Raw genomic sequence first — 18825 nt, 5'->3', positions numbered from 1 at the left:
ATTACTTACCTACATATAATATAGGCGTGTAAATCCAAAAATATGTCGTACATATATGCAACACTAGGCACCGTACAAGAGTAATAAATCTTTATTGTTGATTTTTCATATATCATAGCCTTAGGATTTTAATAATTAGGTCATCTTGTACTTGTACATACATGCATGGGTTCGTTAGAATTCATTTAAACTTATTACTCATAATTGGTACATGAAAAAAATTATACTTTTATTAGCAGAAGACAACACAACATATATTTGTACATAATATGACAAAAATAATATATATGGAATCCCTATTTGTGCAACAATTTGATTGTCATATAGGTTAAATTTCAAGGTATCAAAATGAAAGTCTCTTTTCTCCTCTTTCATGTGGAGATCAAGGAATCGAGTAAGTGAATTTGATTTATGTTGACGACATGTTGAGTGGAAGAATAATCAAGCTAAGGTATGTAAGGACTGAGAAAGGTGTGGTATATGATTCATATAGATCAAATAAAACTCCAGTAACGTAATTGTTTGATTGCACTTTGGAATCAATTCACAATTTTAATAGCACGAAATGCTCCAAAAATGACAGATTTGTATTCTGTAATAAGCTAATAAAAGAAGCTAATGTAAAGATCAAAACTTTCACATCTATGTTCTCCAAAAGCCAAACAATTCCAAAATTTCATAGGTTGTCAGAATATATACCTATCTTATTATTTGGGTTTTGCTAAAACCATAAACTGTAAAGTTGAAGTTCTCAGCAAAATCTGATAGACAACATTGCATTATTAGTTCCTAAATAGTTGAGTAACATATAAAGGTCATATATGGTTCCAAACGGCATTATATGACCCTGAGATGTATCCCCTAGGGTCTCAACATTTTTCATAACCGGGCCACATAACCTCTAAAATTCCTCAAAAAGCGTGGATAATAGCCTTCAATTTTGGAATTTTTTGACCTTTTTTCGCCCAAAAATAAAAATTGCCGAGATGTATACCATGGTCCCTAATACCCTCCGTGAGTCCAATAAGGTTGGTGGAACCATCCAATTTGACTTAAAACGGTCAATTTACTATTTTACAACTTGCACCGATTTTGTGAACTCAAGCCTACCACAGACATTTATGGCAACATATAATGGTCATTTATGGTTCCGAATGGCATTATATGACCCTGAGCTGTGTCGCTTAGAGTCTCGAAACTTTTCGCCACCGGGCCTCGTAACCTCTAAAATTCCTCAAAAAGCGTGGATAATAGCCTTCAGTTTTGGAATTTTTTGACCTTTTTTCCTGGAAATAAAAATTGCCGAGATGTTTCCCATGGTCCCTAATACCCTCCGAGAGTCCAATTTGTTAGGTGGAACCATCCAATTTGCCTTAAAACAGTTAATTTACCCTTTTACAACTTGCACTGATTTAACTCAAACATACAACGGACATTTATGACAACATATAATGGTCATATATGGTACCGAATGGCATTATATGACTCTGAGATATATCGCCTAGGTTCTCGAGACTTTTCGCCACAGGGCCTCGTAACCTCTAAAATTCCTCAAAAACCGTGGATAATAGCCTTCAGTTTTGGAATTTTTTGACCTTTTTTTGCCCGAAAATAAAAAATGCCGATATGTTTACCATGGTCCCTAATATCCTCCGAGAGTCCAATTGGTTGGTGGAACCATCCAATTTGCCTTCAAACAGTCAATTCACCCTTTTACAACTTGCACCGACTTAGTGAACTCAAGTCGACAACGGACATTTATGACAACATATAATGGTCATATACGGTACCGAATGGCATTATATGACCCTGAGATATATCACCTAGGTTCTCGAGACTTTTCGCAACCGGACCTCGTAACCTCTAAAATTCCTCAAAAACTGTGGATAATAGCCTTCAGTTTTGAAATCTTTTGACCTTTTTTCGCCCAAAAATAAAAATTGCCGAGATGTTTACCATGGTCCCTAATATCCTTCGGGAGTCCAATTGGGTTGGTGGAACCATCCAATTTTCCTTAAAACGATTAATTCACCCTTTTACAACTTGCACCAACTTAGTGAACTCAAGCCTACAACGGACATTTATGACAACATATAATGGTCATATATGGTACCGAATGGCATTATATGACCCTGAGATATATGTCCTAGGTTCTCGAGACTTTTCGCCACCGGGCCTCCTAACCACTAAAATTCCTCAAAAACCGTGGATAATAGCTTCAGGTTTGGAATTTTTTTACATTTTTTCGCTCGCAAATAAAAATTGCTGAAATGTTTACCATGGTCCCTAATACCCTCAAAGAGTCTAATTGGGTTGGTGGAACCATCCAATTTGTCTTAAAACGGTCAATTTACCCTTTTACAACTTGCACCGATTTAGTGAACTCAAGTCTACAACGAACATTTATGACAACATATAATGGTCATATATGGTACCGAATGGCATTATATGACCGTGAGATATATCGCCTAGGTTCACGAGACTTTTCGCCACCGGGCCTCGTAACCTCTAAAATTCCTCAAAAAGCGTGGATAATAGCCTTCAGTTTTGGAATTTTTTGACTTTTTTTTCGAATGGAAATAAAAATTGCCGAGATGTTTACCATGGTCCCTAATACCCTCCGGGGGTCCAATAGAGTTGGTGGAACCATCTAATTTGCCTTAAAACAATCAATTACCTTTTCCCAACTTGAACCGATTTTGTGAACTCAAGCCTACCACGGACATTTATGACAACATATAATGGTCATGTATGGTTTCGAATGGCATTATATGATCCTAAGAAATATCGCCTAGGGTCTCAAGACTTTTTGCCATCGGGCCCCGTAACCTTTAAAATTCCTCAAAAAGTGTGGATAATATCCTTCAATTTTGGAATTTTTTTACCTTTTATCGCCTAGAAATAAAAATTGCTAAGATGTTTACCATGGTTCCTAATATCCTCCGGGAGTCCAGATTGGTTGGTGGAACCATCCGATTTGTCTTAAAACGGTCAATTTAGAATTTCACAACTTGCACCGATTTTGTGAACTCAAGCCTACCACAAATATTTATGACAACATATAATGTTCATTTATGGTTTCGAATGGCATTATATGACCTTGAGATGTATCCCCTAGGGTCTTGAGACTTTTCGCCACCGGGTTCCGTAACCTCCAAAAATTCTTCTAAAAACATGGATTATAGCCTTCAGTTTTAGAATTTTTTAAGTTTTTTCTGCCCGGAACTAAAAAATTGCCGAGATACTTATAATGATCCCTAAAATCCTCCGGGAGTCCAATTAGGTTGATGGAACCATCCAATTTGCCTTCAAATGGTCAATTCACCCTTTCACAACTTGCGCCGATTTTGTGAACTCAAGCCTACCACGAAAATTTATGACAACATATAATGGTCATATATGGTTCTGAATGGCATTATATGACACTAAGATGTTTCTCCTAGGGACTCCAGACTTTTCGCTACCGGGTCTCGTCACCTATAAAATTCCTAAAAAAGCGTGGATAGCCATCAATTTTGGAATTTTTGACCTTTTTTCGACCTAAAATAAAAATTGTCAAAATGTTTATTATGGTACCTAATACCCTCCGGGAGTCCAATTGGGTTGGTGGAACCATCCAATTTGCCTTAAAACGGTCAATTTACGCTTCCACAACTTGCTCCGACTTAGTAAACTCAAGCCTACCATGGACATTTATTACAACATATAATGGTCATATATGGTTCCGAATGGCATTATATGACCCTGAGATGTATCGCCTAGGGTCTCGACACTTTTCACCATCTGGTCTTGGAACCTCTAAAATTCCTCAAAAGCAAGGATAATAGCCTTCTATTTTGGAATTTTTTGACCTTTTTTCGCACGGAAATAAATATTTCCGAAATGTTTACCATGGTCCCTAATATCCTCCGGGAGTCCAATTAGGTAGGTGGAACCATCCAATTTGCCTTAAAACGGTCAATTTACCCTTTTACAACTTGCACTGATTCTGTGAACTCAAACCAACCACGGACATTAATGACAACATATAATGGTCATATACGGTTCCAAATTGCATTATAAGACCCTGAGATTGGGTCTCGAGACTTTTCGCCACCGGGTTTCGTAACCTCTAAAATTCCTTAAAAAGCGTGGATAAATAGCCTTCAGTTTTGGAATTTTTTGACCTTTTTTCCCCCAGAAATAAAAAATTTCGAGATGTATACCATGGTCCCTAATACCCTCCGGGAGTCCAATAAGGTTGGTGGAACCATCCAATTTGACTTAAAACGGTAAATTTACTATTTTACAACTTGCACCGATTTTGTGAACTCAAGCCTACCACAAACATTTATGGCAACATATAATGGTCATTTATGGTTCCGAATGGCATTATATGACCCTGAGATGTATCGCCTAGAGTCTCGAGATTTTTCGCCATCGGGCCTCGTAACCTCTGAAATTCCTCAAAAAGCGTGGATAATAGCCTTCAGTTTTGGAATTTTTTGACCTTTTTTCCTGGAAATAAAAATTGCCGAGATGTTTCCCGTGGTCCCTAATACCCTCCGAGAGTCCAATTTGTTAGGTGGAACCATACAATTTGCCTTAAAACAGTTAATTTACCCTTTTACAACTTGCACCGACTTAGTGAACTCTAGCCTACAACGGACATTTATGAGAACATATAATGGTCATATATGGTACCGAATGACATTATATGACCCTTAGATATATCGCTTAGGTTCTTGTGACTTTTCGCCACCGGGCTTCGTAACCTCTAAAATTTCTCAAAGACCGTGGATAATAGCCTTCAGTTTTGGAATTTTTTTACATTTTTTCACCCGCAAATAAAAATTGATGAGATGTTTACCATGGTCCCTAATACCCTTCGCGAATCCAATTAGGTTGGTGGAACCATCCAGTTTGTCTTAAAACGGTCAATTTACCCTTTTACAACTTGCACCGATTTAGTGAACTCAAGCAAGTCTACAACGAACATTTATGACAACATATAATGGTCATATATGGTTCCGAAGGGCATTATATGACCTTGAGATTTATCTCATAGGGTCTCGAGGCTTTTCTCCATCGGGCCCTGTAATCTCTAATTCCTCAAAAAGCGTGGATAATAGCCTTCAGTTTTGTAATTTTTTGACCTTTTTTACCCGGAAATAAAAATTGCCGAGATATTTACCATGGTCCCTAATACTCTCCGGGAGTCCAATTTGGTTGGTGGAACCATACAATTTGCCTTAAAACGGTCAATTTACCCTTTTACAACTTGCACCAATTTAGTGAACTCAAGCCTCTTACGGACATTTATGACAACATATAATGGTCATATATGGTTCCGAATTTTATTATATGACCCTGAAATATGTCTCCTAGGGTCTCGAGACTTTTCGCCACCGGGCCTCGTAACCTCTAAAATTCCTCAAAAAGCGTGGATAATAGTCTTCAGTTTTGGAATTTTTTAACTTTTTTTCGAATGGAAATAAAAATTGCCGAGATGTTTACCATGGTCCCTTATATCCTCCGGGAGTCCAATTTGGTTGATGGAACCATCCAATTTGCTTTAAAAAGGTCAATTTACCCTTTCACAACTTGCACCGATTTTGTGAACTCAAGCCTACCACGGACATTTATGACAACATATAATTGTCATGTATGGTTTCGAATGGCATTATATGACCTTGAGATGTATCCCTAGGGTGTCGAGACTTTTCGCCACTGGGTTCCGTAACCTCCAAAATTCCTCAAAAAGGAAGAGAAATCAATACTTGGGATTGGAATTAATTATGAAAACTTGAATCTTGAAAGTAATAATGAAGAACGTAATACCAAAAGCTCTAAAATAATATATGTAAAAATTGATTAATAAAAGACTATCTAAAACCTATTTATGTGCTAGGAAAATAGTAATAGTCTTTACAGAAGATTTGGACTCTTAAAATCCCAATATTAGGGCTAATTTCGCCACTCAATCAAGAGGCCGAAGCTATGCTGCGATACAAGGTTGCGAGCCGCAGTGAGGCTACGGAGTAGGCTGTCGAACATGAATTTGTTGCTCCTTTGTGAAGTGCGCCGCAGACAATCTGCGGTAATCAAGCTGCGGACTAGGCTGCCATGAAACTTCTTGGATGCTAGAAACACTCCATATGAAGAATATCCCGCGTCCAAGTTGAATTCCACGCAAGTCGAGCCCTATTCCTATAAAAACAAACAAACCGAGAAGAGCAATATCGAAATAGGAAGAATAATAACTCTAAAAGATTAGAAAAATGAAGAAAACACAATAAAATATAACCAAATATCACGTATAAATTATGTATAATATCGTGTTTTCAATATACTTCGATCTTACGGAATATTATAATTTACTTTTGCTTTCAAATGAATTTTTTTTTTTTAAAAAAAATAGGTTTACGTACAATATAATCTATCAAATTGAAGAGAAAATGTATGTAACATTATGCTTAAATTTGTAATAACCCCATTTAAATTATTTTCTACAAACTAGATACATAGTACACAATACCATCATAAAAAAAGTTATATTTGACATATGGAAGTATATAAACAAAATTGACTTAAGCTATGTATATGTACAAATCAAGGAACTATAATCATTCAAACATGAAGACAAGTGAGTAGTTAGATGTTACTTCATAAAACTCGCATTAATTAAAAAATAAACGATCTTTTAAACCCTTTTCCTTTTTTGTCAATAACACCTATTCCTTGAGTCACTCCGATCCGTTAATATAAATTGAAAAAGCTTTTGTTTCAATTTAAACATTCACGTAGCATATAGCTAGAGAGATGGCTAGCACTGGTGGTTCGTGTTTGTCTATATATGTTGGGTGTTCCTTGAAAATTGGGCTTGAAAAAAAAAATCGTTAGCTATTCTTGTTTGTAACTTTTCACAACATTAAATTTGGCATGGGTTAGACAGCACATAAATAAAATCCATCTAATGTTTTAATGTCCCACATTGTCCTAATAAACTAGCTAAGAGGACCACTTATTGACAGCATTCAAGGAAAACGATTAAAATTGACTCAAAATATAATTCGTTTGGCTATATGCTATATTATGGTCGTCAAGTGGAGGGTGTGATAAGCCATGCCTTTAGATGATTTATAAGTGGGGCGCTAGAAAGTGGGCAAATAATGTACAAACATGCACTTTCAGATTAAGGCCAAGGGTAAAAAAAAAGTGGTTACATTACTCTGATCTAAGTTTACGACTTTACATTACTACCAAAAGTCTTTTGGTCCTGCTCGTGTAGGACAGATTGAATGCCAACGTGTAGGAGCCTTAGTGGTTTACTACTTCCGTCTTAATTTAGTTTTGAGGCGATTAATGGAGTAGTTTTATAGAGTGAAATTGTTATGACGGGAAATATATTCTACCTTAGCATTCAGAACTTATATATTCACTTGTATTTGAAAGATAAAGATTGTAAGCCTTGGATATGACTATCTAATTATGATCAATACATACATCCACCTTAACATACACAATGCATCTCGACTATCAATTTTGCCTCTAAATTGTCAATTTGTCATTTCATATACAATATTGTGATCCTTTAATTAACTCAAGGCCATCACAGACTTTTAAGTGATCAACTATTGGTCATATATGGTTCCAAACAATGTCATATGAGCCTGGGATGCATCTCCACAATTTTGAAAGTTTTTAATGCATCAAAAAAAAAAAAAAACAATTTTGAAAGTTTTTGACACCAGGTCCTAAAATGTCTAAAATTGGTGTTATTTTGTGTATTAGCCTCTAGGTTTTGCCTATAACAAACAATTTTGGACCCGAAAAGATTATGCATTGAGGTGACTCTCAGAATTTCCGAAAAGGGTCTCAAAAAGCCTATTTGGTGTTTGGAACCACAAAATACTGCACCAAATGGTACTGTATGTCATTACTTTTACTCCGAGTTAGCCTAAATATTCGAGGTTGTGGTTAAGACTTAAAGAGGACAGGACTCGTACCAAATCTTTATATACACTCACACATATGAGTAATACAAATTCCTCCAATGCTCTTCCAAAAGTCTTTGCATTTGTTTCCATATCTCAACGTATATTCTAAATTAGGTCAACATAATTACGTAGTTATGTAGCCTACTCCTTTTGTCATTGTCCATCGAATCACTTCTCATAGTTCTCAAGGGGTACGTACCTTGTCGTAAATCTTCTCTTGACTAATAAATATCATAAATCGATCCAAAATCTCTTAGAATTGGAAGGGGAGCTATCCCTCACTTTCACCAATTAGATTAATGAGAATAACTAATAAGCTTACGTTTATAAACAAAAGTAAATAACGATAAGCAACACTATTTCATAAATAAAAATGTGACAGTATTCTGTTATTTGAGTGCGTATTAATTTTATTTATGGATAAAAGAGTAGTATAGTGGTAGAAAAGAATTAATAGGACAAAGCTGAGACAGGAAGACAGAAATTTGGCTTTACTGAATTAAATTCACATCTGCATGCAAAAGTAGAGAGTGATTGAGTGGTCAAATCGTAAAAAGTAAAATCTCAACCCATAAAATTAAAAGGAAAAAAAAAAAAAAAAAAAAACATAATATCCTAAGTTATTTAAATTAATAATATAATGTATGATTGTATAGCCCAGATGAGGCGGAGACGGATCCGGAGGTTTAGAATGAATGTAGGCTTTTTATCCGCGGGTTTTTGCTTCCGCATCAAACGGTTTCTGATCTACCTAATAAATTACCACTCGTACGTTTTTCTATTTTTTTTTTTCCTAATTTTATTAAATACACCGTACATTAATACATTGTATACGAATAACCTAAAACTAAGCAGTGGACCCATTTATAACTCGAAACCTCCTAATCTTAGGTATTTAGGGCTTGTTCTGTTTAACTTAATTTCAATTTAGTTCACTTCAATTCAAATCCTAATTTTCTTCTCTCATAAACAGTTCAGCTCTATTCAGTTCAGTTTAGTTTCTAATTTTCTTCTCTCACAAACAGTTTAGTTCTATTCAGCCTCAATCAGTTTAGTTTAATTGTTTTCAATAAATCGGAACGATCCTTAGATATGAGGTGTAATTTAAGTGTCTAGCCCTAAAATGAATTATGAAATCGTGACACTGAGAGGTAAAATTCATTTGAGCATACTCTTTATTGTCTAAATATACTTTAAAACTTTAAAAAAATTTGTTTGATCAGAGTTAATGAAAAGGCAAAAAAACATTTTTGTATAAAGAACATTAAGATTGTTCTATTTCTAAACATGAACAATGGGGGATTTGAATACAAAGTAACTATAAGATTTTTGATTTTTGATTTTTCTAATATGTGATTATAAATTGTTCATGACATAAAATTAATCATGTTTTCCATGATCCAAATATACAATCAAGTCTATTAAAGTCAGATGGGATATTCGAATCCAATACATTTATGTCTCTTAAGAGGATAAGGCATGTGAATGTGATCCCAATATAAATAAGGCTTGCGAGTGGTATATGAATATGATGTATCGATATATATTGCTAATTAACGGGTTATGAATGGAATTTAAACTTTATATATGGATTTGGTGGTTTCTTCTCTTCTTGCTTAGCTTGATATTTTTCAAATGGTTATACAAAAGATTATACTATACAAAAGAGACCTGTATACTAGCAGTATATAGCATATAGGACATTAGAACTAACTCAAGATTACGAGAAGTTCCATTGTTCCCTCATCATCTGCTACCCTTGCTATTTAATTAGCTGTAGCTACTATTAATCTATGTCTGCCAAGTAAATAATATTTGATTTCAATTGCTAATTAATGGTTTTAGATATTAGTCTTTCCTCTCGAATCTCCTCAACTCCCTTAGCTTGCTGAGCTTCACTTGATGCATCTAATTCAGCAATAAAACACACTCTCTTGCAATTATACAGTTTATACTATGTGTATGAATCCGAATGGCACATGTGTATGCTTATTGATAAAATAGCAATCTTAGAATGTGATGCGAACACTTATTTAAGAATTTAAGATGATGAAATGTGACATATACGCATATATTATAGTCAAGATTTTTGGAGGTACAGTTTCACGCTAGTTAAATTAATCATAGTGAGTCACTTCATAACTACTTCGTAAGTTACATATGTACTTGTACTCTCAAACAAGCATGAGTAAAAAAACTTTTTTTCATTAATGATATAGTGATTTGATTTCTACATAAAGCCATACATGGTACCACAATTTAGGTTCAACCCAAAATTAAAAAAAAAAAAAGAATAAAAAAAAAGGGCTCTCCCTCGATATTTATCAGCTTAGGTGTTAATATTTCTTGACTAATGTAACTATCTACAATCGTACATACCAATGAAATCAAAAGAAAGTGGTAAGACTAGTTAATTTTAAGTAAGAAATGCTTTAATTGTTTGAAGTTTGGGGCTATAGTGTTACTACTTTACAAGTCGTCAGGTAAAGTATTAAAGTAATAGTGTAAACTTGCCCATAATATTATAGAAATTACAGCGGGTTGACCTATCGGAAAAAGAGCCATACATTGTTTTATCATCCCTAAGATTAATTAATAAAGAAAAAAAAAAGGACAAAAGAAAAATTAAAAAAAAGGGAGAGGAAAATAAGAACCACATAGAATTGAAGAAGCAAATAAAAGAAAGGTGGGGTGGTAGCCCCTTCCCCCTAATAAATAAGTATGAAAGCAACAAGTGAATGATCAAAACAATATGCAAATGTCACTTTCTAAGTCTTCTCCCATATCTGCCGCTTCTGCTTCTTCTTCATTTTCTTCATCTCACAAATTCACACAAATACATGCTATTCTATAATCTATACTTTACTTGGATACTTTGGGAATACCGCTAACCTTCACATACTTCTATGGATCCAAATTCTTACTTGTTACAATCCCTATACTATTATACACATACTCTCTAGCTAGCTATCCCATCCATCTTCTGTTGTTTAGGGATCCCATGTAATCATGTACTCTATCTTCATTCTCTTGCATTCTTCACTTTTTCTTATGTTTTTGTGTTGTTTCCCACCATTTCCCAATTTGTTAATGGTGACTTCACTTCAATTGACATCTTATGAAATTAACAAAAGTTATTAGACATGGTTAATTATCTTAAGTAATTAGCTTAGACATGGCTGAAACTTATCTGAAGTTATTTGACATGGTTGAAACTTATTGAACCTAGTTAGCTCATTGGATCTTATTAGATCGACCTAATTGCAAGGGAGCAAACTTATTAGGCATGATTAAACCTTACCGCTTATTAAAATTGAATGAACCCATTTGCACTTATATATTGGACTTCTTACTTATTTTTTAAAGTTAAAAGAATGGTGCCTCAAGATATAGTACAATTTAATTTGAAATGCCAACTTTTTTTTATTTTTTTTTGAATTGTTTAAAAGGGTCAGCTATCCCTTTAGTTAGCAAATAATGGACATAAAACTATTTGGAATGTTGAAAAAGGTTATCATATATTCTGAATAGCATGTACTAGTTATGATTGGATTCCAAGACATATACTTGTATTATGTAGAACAATGATTATGTTGAAAAAAATCAATATTGTTAATTAATGCATCAGGACAATGTATATAATGGCATTAAGGATTCGCTAGAAAATTTGGCATACAAAGGAAAGTAGAGAAGATCGTATGTCATTACTCTTGTCCATAAAACCATAATAAGTGTCTTCTCTGACTATACACAACTAGCACATCAGTTGTAGACTTATAGCCACATCTCTAACACTAATGTAAATGAGTAAAAGGTACTGTTAAAACAATTGTTACAAATCATTATATTTGGGATCAATCGGATAGTAGTCCAAAACTGTAGAGGTCCTTTTATGGTGAGATTGAATGAAGTATCTCACATACATAATGTTAGACAAACTGAGGTATACATCATATACATAACATTAGACATAATGAATGAAATAATATACACTAGGCCATATACATACATAAAGTTAAACAGAATGGAAGAATACATCACAAAATCACATACATAACGTTAAACAAATTGAATAATTAATACATTACATATAATATTCAGACCAAATGAAAACTATGATACACCATCTTTGGCGGAATGAAGTGTATATACATTACATACATAGTTTTAGTTAGAATTTTGTGTACATCACATACATAACATTAGACACAATGAAGTGTACGTCACATACATAACGCTAGACAGAATGAAAAGTACATCACACACACGTTCTTAGATAGTTAGATAGAATGTACTTCACACACATAGCTTTAGACTGATGAAGTGTACATCACATACATAACGTTAGACAGAATGAAGTGTACGTCATATCCATAAAATTAAACAGAATGAAGCATACTTCACATACACAAGTTTAATTAAAAAAATAAAATAAAAAATTGAGGTTTACATCACATACATAATGTTAGACAAAATGAAGTGCACACCATATACATAATAATGTACTGTTTAAGAGAATGAATCAAAGTACATGACATGTATAGTGGTAGACATGACATGCATTAAGATGATATAGATGTAGAGGCAAATGGGTTATAAAAGGAAACATAAAGGAACAAATTAGAGAATAGGGATGAATGAAAATGAAGGAGAGATAACCAACTAAGGACACCACTCTTTATCTCTCTCTTATAATTAAGTAGTAGATCAAGAACAGCTCTTGAATTCCCACTATCTACTTCTCTCTCTCTTTCCACTCACCTGTCTTTCATTCTGAGCAGAAAATTAAAACAAACACAAAGCTGAAAAACACTGTTATAATAAGCTCAAAAGAAAAGGGAAATTAAATAGAAAGGATCCAAGGTGTTGGGGTTTACTTCATCTGTCAAAGCCATCAAATCAAATCAAATCAAATCTGAGAAAAACAAAGGATTGATCAAATTTCAAATCAATTTATAAAAGAAAGAGAGATCCCATCCAAGGAAATGTCAAGCTCTAATACTTCAACAACAACAACAACAAGCTTGTCATTGGACCACTTCCCACCTTCTGAGCAACTCTGTTATCTCCAATGCTCTCGCTGTGAGACCGTCCTTGCGGTATTCTTTCTCCCTCTTTTCATCTTTTTCTTCTCACTACCACTTTTTTATTTATTCATTCAATTTCTTAATCACTTCATTATCTACTTGATATCATTAATACCGCCTTTGTTGCTAGTGTTCGCGGTTCGTATACTGGGTTGTTGTTATTGTTGTAACCATCTCTAATCTAGTTACTACTTCTATGTTATTTTTTTTTTTTAGGGTTTTTAATTTATGAAAACTAACTAATGAAAAAAAAAAAAAAAAATCTTGTGTTGGGGCAGGTAAGTGTGCCATCAAGCAGCTTGTACAAGACGGTGACGGTCCGATGTGGGCACTGCACCCATCTCCTGCCGGTGAACACAAGATCTCTACTTCAGCCGCCGCCGGCTAGTCAGTATCACTTGCCTCATCATCATAACTACTACTCTCCCAACTCCCATTATCGTCTGGTATTACTACTATCAAATTTATTAGCTAGCTAGGGTTTCTATTTTAGGAATTCAGAAAGTGTACAATTTTTTTATTTGTTAATTGAACATAACTTGATTCAAGGTATCAGCTTAGCTTGGTGTAATTAGATGTTCACCTTCTTGAAGCATAATAAGATTCCAATTCTTCATTTTATTATATATATTTTTTTTCCATTAAATGGATTATTTATATTGATTGATAAATTTGTAGGGGGAGATGCCAAATCAAGCACCAAATTTCTCAGTAACACAAGCAAATGGTGCATCTAGCTACATGAATCCATCATCAAGCCGAGGCGGTCCAAACGAGCTTCCGAGGGCTCCTACCACTAACAGACGTGAGCATATACATATTATAATTCGTCCCAAGTTGTAGTACTCTGCACTGTGTTAATTAATTTTAAGGAGGAGAAAAGAGGGGTGGGGATGGATGTTGTTTTAATGGCTATGTCAACTTTATGCAGCAACTTTGTCATTGATTCAGTGTTTGTTTCAGCACTGGATCAAGACTTTGTTACTCTCTACTTTGGCATAGCTACCTATCTCATCTATAGCTGCTTAATTGATTAATTTATTGAAATTTAAACCAACAATATTAGAGATATGAGATATCAGAAAATAAGCAAGGAAATAGTTTTATTTGGTCAATTTGATTTCTATGCATATAAGCTACAGTTTGTGCAATGCAAAAACACTATCAAATCAATTTTTTTGCCATTACCTTCATAACTTACATCGGCTTTGTCAATTCCAGTCAAATTTTTTAAAAAAATTTTAAATGCCACAAATTGTCGCAATACACAATAACTATATACAATCACAATTTTTTTTACCAAGTGTTGAATTTTTGCAAAAATTATCGCTTGTTTTCAGTTAAATTGTACTCTGTAGTGAAATGTGTGAAAAGTCTAGGCAAAGTACTAAAGTCTAATCTATTTGTGTTTACATAGATGAACTTTCTCTATCTTTTTCAAAATCGGAATTTTTAATTGATTGCTTCAATAAATGAATTGGTTAGGGCATATGTCAATTATTAGTTCGTTCATATTGATCGGATCAAATGAAGAAGACATATGAAAGAACAAAGAAACATGGATGTTTTTTTAGAGATAGATCGAGGGGTTTGTTTGAGGTTCATAACAAATGAGTTAACACGATAGAAAAGGATATTACAGTAATTAATACCATCCTTAACCAATAAACCATGGACAGGTTATAAAGATAATACTGTCTTTGTGTTTTTGTCTTTATATGTCGATCAGTGAGTGAATGAAAGACATATTACTATCATTGTCATCCGGAAGTTTAGGGGAAAGTAGTTATGATTTACTTGTATAGTTGTATGTGTCTATATAATCATCATTGCATCAATTAAAATAAAGTTTGATTTTCTTCAGTTGTGAATATGGAGTACATTGAAAAATTATACATGATTTGTTATTTATTATTAACGACTGTTATACTTTAAACATGTTATGCATAGCCTTTGAAAAATATCCATATTGTGAACTCTAGAAATTAGTATATTATTTTTATTACTTGGTTAACTATTTTGTCATATTTAAGGTGTTTCTATTAATAATTATTCATATATAAACTTATTGATTGAATAAAAAAAAGTTAGTAAATTTTTTTTTTTTGAAAACAAGTTAGTAAATATTATTCGCTAAAATTTGTATTTGGTGTTCCGCCGTATAATAACAGCACCGGAAAAAAGACAGAGAGTGCCTTCAGCTTACAACCGATTCATCAAGTGAGTAATCATTCCCTTTCAAGTCCCTAATAATTTCTTACCCGATTTAGCAAGTCTGGAATCTTAAAATGAATTGTATGTGCAGGGAGGAAATCCAGCGTATTAAGGCTGAAAATCCTGATATTTCTCATAGAGAGGCTTTCAGTGCTGCTGCCAAGAATGTAAGATTACTATCATACTCTGATCTCCGCGACTAATCATTTATGTTGCTCTTGGCTTAGTATTAACACATTTCAAGCATTATTATTGTATTCATTTTCTGCTGTGATTAGTCATGCACGCGCTAATTCATGTTGTGTACATGCCATTCTGGGTCATTGGGATATATCGATTTTGCTAGTCTTATTGGATCCTATAATTCCTAACAATTTTTGCATATACCCCTATTCTATAACGAAACAAATACAACCTCTGCTTGGCTTCATTCGTTAACATGCTAGATTCTAGTAATTAAGGAATAAATAATGTAAACGAAATTTGATAACAAATTCTAGGTACCAACCCTGTGACTTTAACTAACAAATCATAAATGCTGGATTACTAGCCTCTAATTAATTGTATTAAGTTCCTATGACAAATGTTAGGGTTTCATGACAGATTATTGTAATATAAAAGATTTTTGCAAAATTATGGCTGAAAAAAAATATTCTAAATATGTTTAAATCAACAGTGGGCCCACTTTCCCCACATCCATTTTGGGTTGATGCCGGATCAGACGGTGAAAAGGACAAGTAACATGCGCCCTCACCATCCCCAGGTATGTAATTCTTCATTCCAGTCATCATTCTCATTTTTAGGGCAAAAAAAACACCACATTTATTTTCATTTTTTTTTCTTCTACCCTCTTATTTTATTTTACCAAGTATTTAAATATTTTCAACTAAAACTTTGGCTGTTTATGTTATTAATGGAAGTAGGAAGCTGGAGAAGATATCCGCCTAAGGAGTGGATTTTTCGGTGCTCAAGCTAATGTTGGTGTCTCTCCTTATTAAAACCAAAACTTATGCTGATGATGCTTTTTAATTTCTGTAGCTAGGCTACTCCTTCTGTATGTTCTTCATAAGAGTCGCCATCGTTGTACGTGGTCGTTGTCGTTAATGAATGTAATTAGGCGGGTTATTAATTTTGATATCCAGATTGGCTTATTAAAGCTCTCTCAGCTTTTGTGATATCTTCATAACCCACCAGTAATATTCAATGAAATCTGTTTGATCTTGTATAATAGTACAGCTTTGCTTTATTAAAATTGACCTATTACTCTTTAATTCCATTAATAATTTGTTGTACTTGTTAACTTGCTTATATTATTATTGTTTAATAATTCACGCTACAATAGTGTATGGAGATTTTGTGGTGTGATTATTGTAAGGGTATCAATTAATCAAAAACATTTGCTAGTACAAAATAACCTTCCTTAATAAGAATTGATATATATAATTAGGAAAGTAATTGTGGTAGTTGGTTTAGGGTGTTTCTCTATTTCAAATAGATGCATGTTGGTTTGTACTTGAAACTTGCTTGTACGTATGTTTTGTACTTATACGAGAAATTGGTGTATACTTCGTACACAACAATCAATTTTGTCAACTAGTAAATATCACACGTTATTTTGTGCTCCTGAATTCCAAAGAGCTAAACATGTGTTGAACCCAAAAAAAAAAAAAAAAAAAAAAAAAAAGTTAAATGAACGGAAAATAACACAAATTTTAAATATGTTTTTTAGAAATTAACATGGGAGCAAATGTTTGGTCAACAATGACGTGATTTTTTTTTTCGTTTATAACAACATATATATCATTAAATATTTAACATTATGTTATTTGTTGTACACCGTAGTGTTAATTATTTATTCGATCTTGTTTGTATAATTTTTTTTTGTTAGAAATGAGAAGCATAGAGTATTTAAAATTTGTACATACATGTTACAACTTATGCAAATTAAAATTTCAAAAAGAAATTAATTTTACCACATGTAAGCTAAAGTGATCAACCTAATATACTCTTATAAGGTATCTTTGCTTGATAGAACACATAAATACGACTCTACTCTTCCTAGCTACATTTACTTCTTCTTTTTCTTTTATTTTATTTTACATTTTGGGTCTTTAAAAAACGATTAAAAGAACAACAAAGGAACAAGTGACTACCCAATATTATCATTCGGTCATTCGGACATCTTATTTCTTAATCGATATTTAAAAAAAAAAAAAAAAGGAATATATATATGTGGGTTATTCCCATTGCTCCTATTCAGATATGATAATGTGATATGATCCCTTTTCTACTAGGACAGCCTAATTAAAGATGTCTCAACATCCTTATTGGTAGTGACCTACCTCTTACTGCGTGCCTATTAGGGTTCTAACTCTAATGCAATCTTATCAAATCCTTCTTTTCAAGGCTGATAGATATGCTATGATGTACACCTGCAACTTTAATGAAGTTATTTTTTCAAAAGGCTTACGCTCAAATTCATTCAGTAAGAGAAATTAGCCTAATGAAGTTCTAAAGCGAATATTGTTCAATCTTACAAACAATTAAGTTTTCAGTATTATATATAAGAACTTTAACCAACAAGAATTGTTGATTTAGATTTAGATTTTTTTTTTTCAAAACAAATTTAGATTTAGATTAAATACACTGAGAAACTATCAAACCTTAACTATTAATTTACTTTATGAATATGCAATTGTCGATTGCAATACCTCAATATCTAGCATTTAATTCATAACATAAATATAATTATACTTCATATAATTCAAATTGTAAGGGATTGTCGAATAATTCTTAGGCATATTTAATACATATATTGAATCTTACAATCGAGAGCAAAAAGACATTGGTAAATGATTGTATCTTACATTAAAATGAAAGCTCATCAAGAAAAACATGGTATGATTGGCAAACTATTAGTTAGTTTTATAAAAATTGACAAAAGCTACTAATAATTAAGAAAAAAAAAAGAATAAATTCACACATAATTATACTTTTTTTTAATGGGATTTGCCTACCATTAACAAAAAGAAGCAATAAAATAGTTTACATAGTCAATAATATTCTTATTTTGCTTCAAAGTTTGTTGAAAAAGAATTTGTCTTTTGCCAGGGAGACCTAAAAGTAGAGATGGAAAAGGAAAAAGGCATTCACAAAGAATGATGGCAATGATAAAGATGGTTTAATTGAATTTGGTTCTGCAGGTGCTCAGGGAGCAAAGACAAATGCACTATTCCCACTATTCATAAATAGTAGTTTGAAGCATCAATAGTAGTCCAATTTAGTTTTTTTATATTAGAAACTTTAATCATACCACTATAAGAAGACAGAAATTCCTTTAATGTAGATAGAATAGTGAATGAAGTAATACAAATTATATGATCAAGAATCCATCTCAAAAATCGCAACTAAAGGAAAAAAGTTATTAAGCACTTCGTATTTCCCATATCAAAATAATCAAATGAACTACTCCATAGATGAGAATGACAAAGCAGGTGACTATACGTTCATAACAACTAGTTCCTTTTTTTTTTATATTTTTCCAT

At 33.1% G+C, this 18825-nt stretch overlaps 1 protein-coding gene across 2 annotated transcripts; it reads left to right on the top strand.

The window, feature by feature from the left end:
• Window positions 1-12621: 12621 nt before the first annotated feature.
• Window positions 12622-16501, top strand: LOC145598640 (axial regulator YABBY 5-like). 2 transcript variants are annotated; one of them, XM_081655021.1, is made up of 7 exons: window positions 12622-13078; window positions 13345-13512; window positions 13745-13871; window positions 15238-15286; window positions 15372-15447; window positions 15957-16043; window positions 16204-16501. In XM_081655021.1, the coding sequence occupies exons 1-7, from the start codon at window positions 12965-12967 to the stop codon at window positions 16276-16278; spliced, it is 696 nt and encodes a 231-aa protein (XP_081511147.1). In that variant the 5' UTR covers window positions 12622-12964; the 3' UTR covers window positions 16279-16501. The 2 variants fall into 2 exon arrangements, with proteins under 2 accessions (XP_081511147.1, XP_081511148.1); XM_081655022.1 differs by having other exon boundaries at window positions 16201-16501.
• The last annotated feature ends 2324 nt before the right edge of the window (window positions 16502-18825 follow it).

Source organism: Chenopodium album, chromosome 20 (assembly GCF_948465745.1).
Source record: "Chenopodium album chromosome 20, dcCheAlbu1.1, whole genome shotgun sequence".
In the NCBI taxonomy this organism is placed as follows: Eukaryota; Viridiplantae; Streptophyta; class Magnoliopsida; order Caryophyllales; family Amaranthaceae; genus Chenopodium; species Chenopodium album.
The sequence above is the reverse complement of the archived record's forward strand: the minus strand, read 5'-3'. Positions and strand labels throughout refer to the sequence as shown.